The sequence below is a fragment of the Phocoena phocoena genome, chromosome 20 (genome assembly GCF_963924675.1).
Source record: "Phocoena phocoena chromosome 20, mPhoPho1.1, whole genome shotgun sequence".
Lineage (NCBI taxonomy): Eukaryota > Metazoa > Chordata > Mammalia > Artiodactyla > Phocoenidae > Phocoena > Phocoena phocoena.
Window position 1 is genome coordinate 3,163,585 of NC_089238.1, and position 7,666 is coordinate 3,171,250.

Consider the following 7,666-nt stretch of genomic DNA (forward strand, 5'->3'; position numbering starts at 1 on the left):
TTCCTCCAGGGTCTGGCATCATAGTTCCTTGCTGAACTCCCTCACCAGCGTGTAGCCCATGCAACCCCAGCTCCCCTCGGCCTGGTAGCCACAGCCCTCAAGCATCCCGGCCACGCCCCACGCTGCCACGGCCACCGGGACCACTAGCCGGGCCCGGGGCTCCCCCATGCCGCCCGCCCAGGCTCGAGCCCGGGATTCAGCAAAGGCCAGCAGCCGCCTGCCCACGCCTCGGCGGCGGTGCCAGCGAGACACAGAGAGGCGGGTGACCCGGGCCCCGTCTCCAGCGCTGGAGCCTGGGGCCAGGGCCAGGACACCGCACACATCCCCTGAGCCCCGCACTGCCACCCAGGGCCCCCCCAGCCCGCCCGGCGGGGGCAGCGAGCCCCACCGGGCCCGCAGGCCCAGCTTCATGGCCGCCACGGCCAGGAACACGGGCAGGAGGAGGGCCAGGGCGAAAGAGGCCAGGACGAAGCGCAGGCCGCTGCTGGCTGCCGCCAGGAGGAGCAGGGCCGGTGGCCGCGTCAGGGCGTGGAGGGCCACGCGGTTCTCTGTGTCCTTCACGCCAGCCTGCAGGCAGGAGGAGCAGTCAGAGTGGGGGGGCTCCCGTGGGCAGCAGGAAAGGGGCGGGGAGGAGGCAGGCCCTGCCCGGGAGGGATCCGGGGCAGGGGTTGCCGGAGGAGAAAGGAAGGCAGTGAGCTGAGGCCTGTGGCGGAGGGTCCAGGACCACACGGCTGGCACACTGGGCTCTGAATGAGTGAGCTGGTGAATTAGGAACTGTGAGGGCTCCCACTTCAGTGGAGAGGCAGGCATCAGGGGAGGCTGGATGGAGGAGCTGACCCAAGCAAGAGAGAAAGCTGGAGGGGCGCCTGGGGCGTCCTCGAGTGCCAGGCTGAGGCCCAAGGGCTCTACTTTGAAAAGCAGGAGGCTGGGGCGTAGGGAAGACTGGAAGTGCGGAGGATAGGGAAGGAGTTGGTGTGTCAGCCCTACAGCGGTGAAAACCCTTTTTGATCCCCAGGGTAGGGAGAAAGAACTAGAGAGAGGAGGGCCCAAGGGCCCTCTTAGGAGCAGCAAAAGACTGCTTGCCGGGGGGTCACGGCTGGCTCAGGAAGGTGACTGAAGCCACTCAAAATGCCGCCCCTGCCCCCTCCCAGGCTCCGTGGTGTGTCCCCGCCCCACCCCCATGTTCATTGGTGCCCCCTCATTCTGTCCCCGCCCCCTCCCAGGCTCACTGGTGTCCAGCCCCCCCCACTGGTACCCTCCCCCAGACTCACTGGTGTCCCCGCCCCACCAGGCTCATTGGTTTCCCCTCATTCTGTCCCCGCCCCCTCCCAGGCTCACAGGTGTCCCCATCCCCTCCCAGGTTCACTGGTGTCCCGGCCCCCCCTCACTGGTACCCTCCACCCCACCCTCCCAGGCTCACTGGCGCCCCTGCCCGCTCTCACCTTCAGCATCTCCAGCACTAAAGGTTTCTCATCTTCCCTCATCTCCCGCACCGACAGGTGGCTGGGGGCCATGGCAGCCCCCAGGCTCCCGCGCCCCCAAGGGAGCAGGCGTGCACCTGGCGAAAACAAGCCGGTCAGCGTCAGGAGGGCACCTCTCGTCCCCAAAGCGCCCCAGAGCTGCGGATCACGCAACAGTATGTCCCAGGTCAGGTCCCAAGAGATGTCCGAGACAGGACAGGCTTCCCCGTCAACCCATCGACCTTTCTAAAGTCTCTCGGGGTGCCCCCCCGGCCCCCAGTGGTGTCCAGCGATCTACGCCTAAATGCCCGGTGCACGCCAACACCTGCCAACACCGGGCTCCCTTCCAGGTTCCGGGGCGGCCCTGGGGGTGAGCGAAACTACCCCCACAGGCAGGGAATGGAGCCCGCTCCCCACCCCCCAGTGCCCAGAGCCTCTCTGCCCCAATCGCCCCCGAACGGCGTCTGTCGCAGGAACAAGGACTTGCAAGCACCTCTGTGGGTCGCTTCGCTTTTGACAAGGTGCGGGGGGAGCAGGGTTGAGAAGGGGGTCGTCGGCGGAAGTGACGTTAGACTAGCGCACTGGGGGCGGGGCGGTGCCTGCTCTCGGCCTTAGCAACTGTTGCCAACCTTCTGGCAGCGGGTAGGGGGAGAGTCTGGGCGTGGGCTGGGAATGGACTAAGGCGGGGAGCGGCAACCCTGCAAGGGGAGGAGCAACAGAGAAAGGGGGCCTGGAGGACGCTGGCGGGGGAAGGGGCTGGGGATGGGAGCGGGGGACCTGGCGTTGGGGGGCGGGGAGCGGTACTTACCGGTCGCGCGCTGAACGCACGCTTGCTTCCCGACGTCCCCTGGTTCCTAAGCAACCTGAGCGCAGGGGGTGGGGGCGGGGCGGCGAACTCAGTGGTTCTCTTAGGTTCCAGGGCCTTCGCGGGAGGGGCCGCGTCAGCATCTTGAGCCCACGGGCTCCCAAACTGCCCCACCCCAAACCAACCCACCCCGGCTCTCAGTGACATTCGGAATGGGCATTCCCACCCACCCATTTTTCCGTGAGAGGAGCGGTGGGGTGACTTACAGAGAACAAGTGGCAGAACCAGGATTCTAGATTCCAACGCCTCCCCCATATAGTGACCGTTGCATCCCTTTTTTAAAAAGGATAAACAGAGCCCACATAGGAGAAGTGGCTGGCCCCAAGACGCAAAGCAAGTCACCTGCGAACCAGGAAGCAAGAGATGAGACTCCAAGTTCCCAAGTGGTGGCTATGGCCGTGACAGTGATCTCCCAAACCACAAATAAAACAAAAACACAGGAGCGGAGATTCTGGTCTTTATTAGCAAGCCCAGCCTGCAGTTCCCCTCCCCCCAGCTCAGCCCAGCCCAGGCTGACAGTGAGTCGGGGTCTCTGTGTGGGGCGGGAAGGGGTACCAGTGGTTCTACTCAAAACGTGTGCACCAGCTGGACTGCGGGCAGAGTCTGGACAAACTGGATGGAGGGTAGGCCCTGTGGGGTCATGCCCCCAGGTGCAGCTCCTGCAGGGACCACTTGTACCATCTGGGAGGCAGGAGCCGCAGGGACGCCCGCGGGAGCAGAGCCTGGGCCAGGTGGTGGTGGGGCCAGCAGCTGCAGCGCAGCGGCGCCTCCCCCAACGCTGCCATTCTCCAGCAGCTCGGAGGCCGGGGCACTGCGGATAATGAGCAGTTTCTGTCCCGTTGGGCCAGGGGTTGGCGGCTCAGCCAGCCCCGAGGGTAAGGTCTCTACCTCCTGCACACACAGCTGGGTCTGCTCCCCATCAGCCCCGCTCAGCACCAGGACACTCTGCAGCCCCTCCTCCGTCTGCAGCGTCTCAAAGAGCACATCCTGGACCACACCAGTGCTGGCCTCACCGTCACCGGGCTCCCCCGGGCCGGGGTCCGCCAGCAACTCCTCCGCTGCCCCACTCTGAACCACCAGCAGATTAGGCGCCTCAGTGGTGACGGCTCCCCCACTGGAATTGGACAGCTGACCCGTTACAGGCTGGAGCTGTACCGTGGTCACCTCCTGGGCCGGCTGGAGCTGGACCGTGGTCACCTCCGGGGCCGGCTGGAGCTGGACCGCGGTCAATTCCGGGGCTGGCCGAAGGGGTTGGAGCTGGACCCCGCTCACTTCCTGTGGCCCTGCCTCCCCAGCGCCCACATTCTGCAGAACTATGAGGCTCTGCGCTCCCGCGCTGGCCCCGGTGTTGCTCCCTCCCTGCACCCCTAGCGCCCCAGGGCCTGGCAGCCAGACTACTCCAGCCCCCTGCCCAGCTTTCCCCACTGCCCGCGGGCCCTGCCTTGCACCGCTGCCCCCACCACCAGTACTGGAGGAGGGCAGCAAGATAAGCTTAGGGGGGGCGGGGGGAGGCGGGGCTGTGGGGGGCTGGACGCTGCTGGGGATCAGCTGGAGGCCCTGAGCAGTCTGCACCAGGAGAAACGTCTGGGAGTTGGGGGCTGCTGGGCCAGGGGGCGGGGCCTGGGCCGTGACTCCTGCCACCTCTAGGGAGAGCGTGGCCTGGAGGTGGGGTAGAACGTGGACATCTTGGGTGGCGGACGGGGCTGGGGCGGCAGCCAGTGGGGCAGGGGTCTGGGGACCGGCGCCGGGGGCTGCGGGGCCAGAAGCGGCGTTGGCCGGGGCATGCGTCCTCAGGTGCCGCTGCAGGTAGGCGGCCATGACAAAGCTGCGGCCGCAGATGGGGCAGGCAAAGGGGCGCTCGGCCGAGTGCGTGCGCTGGTGCAGCAGCAGGTTGGACGAGTGTGTGAAGGTCTTGGGGCAGAGCGGGCAGCGGAAGGGCCGCTCGCCCGTGTGCACGCGCTGGTGCTGCCGCAGGTTGGAGGTCTGGGCGAAACTCTTGCCGCACACGCCGCAGGAGTGGGGCCGCTCGCCCGTGTGCACGTGCCGGTGGCGCCGCAAGCACGACGTGTTGCGGAAGGCTTTGCCGCACTCCCCGCAAGCGTAGGGCCGCTCGCCCGAGTGCAGCCGCAGGTGGTACTGGTAGTGCGACGACCACTTGAAGGTAAGGCCGCACTGGCCACAGGTGAAGGCCCGTAGGCCGGTGTGCACGCGCTGGTGGATGGCCAGCAGCGACGAGCGCTTGAAGGCCTTGCCACACTCGCCGCACTGGTAGGGCCGTTCGCCCGTGTGGTCCCGCAGGTGGTAGCGCAGCCCCGATGAGCCCTTGAAGGCCTTGCCGCACTCGCCGCATTTGTAGGGTCGCTCCGCGGAAGCCGGGGCGGGCGCGGGAGCGGACGGGGCGGGGACGGGGGCGAGCGGCTCCTGGGGACAGGTGACTTCGGCAGCCTCAGCCTGGGGGGGCGGGCGCCCGGCCGCTGCCTCCTCCACGTGGCACTGCTGGTGCGCCAGGAGGCTGGCCAGCTGCGGGAAGGCGCCGTCACAGCTGCCGCAGCGGAACGCCTGCCCGCCGGCCGCCCCGTGGCTGTGCTGGTGGCGCGAGAGGCCGGCCACCGTCCGGAAGGACTTCCCGCAGGGGAGGCAGGCGAAGCCAGGGGCAGAGGCGGCGGGAGGGGGCTGCGGCAGGGGGGACGGCGGGGACAGTGAGGGCGGCGGGGTAGGGTCGGCCTTCCGCGGCTCCGAGGGCGCGTCCGCGGGCGGGGGCGGCGCCTCCGGCCCGGGACAGGGCTGGTGCTCCAAGAGCAGCTCCTCGCTGCCGAAGCCTAGCTCGCAGCCGTCGCAGCGGTACACCAGCTCCACCGTGGTCTCGGCCGCGGCCAGAAAGAGCTCGGGCACCACGGGCGGGGGCGCGGGCGGCGGGGGCGCCGGCGGGCTGGGGGGTTGGAGGGGCCGCTGTAGGTAGGCCTCCGAGACCAAGACCTTGCCGCCGGGCTCCCGCGGCGGAGGGGCGGGGGCGGCGCCCGCGGCGGGGGCGGCGGCGCTGCCGTGGGTGCGCTGGTGCAGCAGCAGGTTGGACGAGTGTGTGAAGGTCTTGGGGCAGAGCGGGCAGCGGAAGGGCCGTTCGCCCGTGTGCACGCGCTGGTGCTGCCGCAGGTTGGTGCTCTGCGTGAAGCTCTTGCCGCACACGCCGCAGGTGTAGGGCCGCTCACCCGTGTGCACGTGCCGGTGGCGCCGCAGGCTGGACGAGTTCTTGAAGGCCTTGGGGCAGTCCGGGCAGGGGTAGGGCCGCTCGCCCGTGTGCTGGCGCAGGTGGTACTGGTAGTGGGACGACCACTTGAAGGCCAGGCCGCACTGGCCGCAGGTGAAGGCCCGCAGGCCAGTGTGCACACTGCGGTGGATCTGCAACAGCGACGAGCGCTTGAAGGCCTTGGGGCAGTCGGGGCACTGGTAGGGCCGCTCGCCCGTGTGGCCCCGCTGGTGGTAAAGCAGGGCCGAGGAGCCCTTGAAGGCCTTGGGGCAGTCAGGGCACTTGTAGGGACGCTCGCCCGTGTGCGTGCGCTGGTGGTGCAGGAGCCGGGACGACCAGCGGAAGGACTTGCCGCACTCCCCACACTCATACTGGGCCGTGGGGGCAGGAGCCGCGGGGCCCGGCTTTTCCCCGGCCCCCTCTGCGGTAGAGGCCGGCGCCATGTCCGCGTGGGAGCCGACCATCACACCTGAGGAGGGATTCCGGGTCAGGCGAGGGCGGGTGGTCCCCCCACCTCCGCCCACACACCGGGTTATCTCAACCCCAAACCCATGGGCTGGCCCTGTAAGAGGCACGGGACACATCCCTTAGGATTACGGCTTCCTAGAGTCCAGGTCAGCTCTGGCCGGAGAGGCTGCCCACGATGGAAGGCTTTGGGTGCTAAAAGGGAAACTTATGGCAAATTGGGAAGAACTGGTTACCCCCCACCACCGCCATGCCGGCCATCTCCTCCAGCAGGCTGGACCACTGGACGTGGCCTTTATGAGGCCAGGTACTGCCTTTCCGGCTATGTTCAGCCCCTCTAAAGACAGGCAGTGTCTCTGAAGAAGGCTGGGGTCTCTAGCACCGCGCTTTGGATCCTCTGGTCCCTCTAAAGACCTCATCCCCATCCTGCCTCAATACCCGCTTCTGCTGCCATCCCCCAAACCTTTCACTACAGACAAAGCCCCTGTGAGCATCCGCTCTCCACCGCCACTCATCCTGCTCCACCACTCCCTCTTGGGACCCTAACCCAGGACCCCTAGGTTCAACCATATCTACCACCCATTGATCCTGTGGGCTCTGCATCCTCCACCCCCTCATCCACACCCTCACTGCCCCCCTTACCCAGCACTGGAAACTGGCTGGCCTCGGCCCCCTTTTGCATTCGTGCCCAAGGATCTCAAAGCTCCCTCCCCAACACCCTGCACAGCTCATGCTGCATTTCTCTGGTCCACTCACCCACCCCGCCAGGTGACACGTGCCTCAAATCTCTCTCCTATCCCCTCTTGCTCTTAGCAGGTGACCCTGCCATTGATCTTGTCGCTGAGAAAATAAAAGCAACCAGAAGAGAACATTCCCATCTTCCAACAACTACACTGGTGGCTCTCAATGGGGCAATGGAAGCTCCCTCGACCACCACCATCACGCCCTCCACCCCAGCAGACATGTGGCGATGCCTGGAGACTGTTCTGGTTATCTGGCCGTCGACTGGAGGAGCAGGTGCCACTGGCATCCAGTGGGCAGAGGCCAGGGATGCTGCTCAACGCCCTACGACGCACACTACAGCACCACCCCCAACCCCCTACAGCACCACCCCCAACCCCGAACAGCAAAGAACAATCAGTTCAAAATGCCAGTGGTGCTGAGGTTGAGGAACCCTGCACTACCCCCTCCCCCCTGCCTACTTCTGGGCCTAAAGACTCTGACTTCCCACCTACAGCGATTCTCCTCATCTCCTGGACCGTTCCCATCAGTGTACCCACAAGCCAGGTCTCCCATCTTTGTAACTTAAAAAAAAAATTTTTTTGGCTGCGTTGGGTCTTCATTGCTGCGCACGGGCTTTCTCTAGTTGTGGCGAGCAGGGGCTACTCTTCGTTGCGGTGCGCGGGCCTCTCATCGTGGTGCCCTCTCGTTGTGGAGCACGGGCTCTAGGCGCGTGGGCTTCAGTAGTTGTGGCACGTGGGCTCAGTAGTTGTGGCTCGCAGGCTCTAGAGCACAGGCTCAGTAGTTGTGGCACCTGGGCTTAGCTGCCGCACGGCATGTGGGATCTTCCTGGACCAGGGCTTGAACCCATGTCCCTTGCATTGGCAGGCGGATTCTTAACCTCTGTGCCAC

The 7,666-nt window shown here is 66.4% G+C and overlaps 2 protein-coding genes across 2 annotated transcripts; both read right to left on the reverse strand.

The window, feature by feature from the left end:
- Positions 1-18: 18 nt before the first annotated feature.
- On the reverse strand, positions 19-1,514 carry NAT14 (N-acetyltransferase 14 (putative)). The gene is made up of 2 exons (XM_065899565.1): positions 1,443-1,514; positions 19-567 (listed from the first exon to the last, which is right to left on the reverse strand). The coding sequence occupies exons 1-2, from the start codon at positions 1,512-1,514 to the stop codon at positions 19-21; spliced, it is 621 nt and encodes a 206-aa protein (XP_065755637.1).
- Positions 1,515-2,892: 1,378 nt separating this feature from the next.
- ZNF628 (zinc finger protein 628) lies at positions 2,893-6,036 on the reverse strand. The gene has a single exon (XM_065899631.1). It carries the CDS (start codon positions 6,031-6,033, stop codon positions 2,893-2,895), a length of 3,141 nt encoding a protein of 1,046 aa, XP_065755703.1. The 5' UTR covers positions 6,034-6,036.
- Positions 6,037-7,666: the final 1,630 nt, after the last annotated feature.

Excerpts from the sequence above, each read along its gene's own strand:
- NAT14 (XM_065899565.1), bottom strand. The coding sequence starts at position 1,514 with ATGGCCCCCAGCCACCTGTCGGTGCGGGAGATGAGGGAAGATGAGAAA. Across the intron at positions 568-1,442 it reads TAGTGCTGGAGATGCTGAAG|GCTGGCGTGAAGGACACAGA; the intron begins GTGAGAGCGGGC and ends TCCTGCCTGCAG.
- ZNF628 (XM_065899631.1), bottom strand. The coding sequence starts at position 6,033 with ATGGTCGGCTCCCACGCGGACATGGCGCCGGCCTCTACCGCAGAGGGG.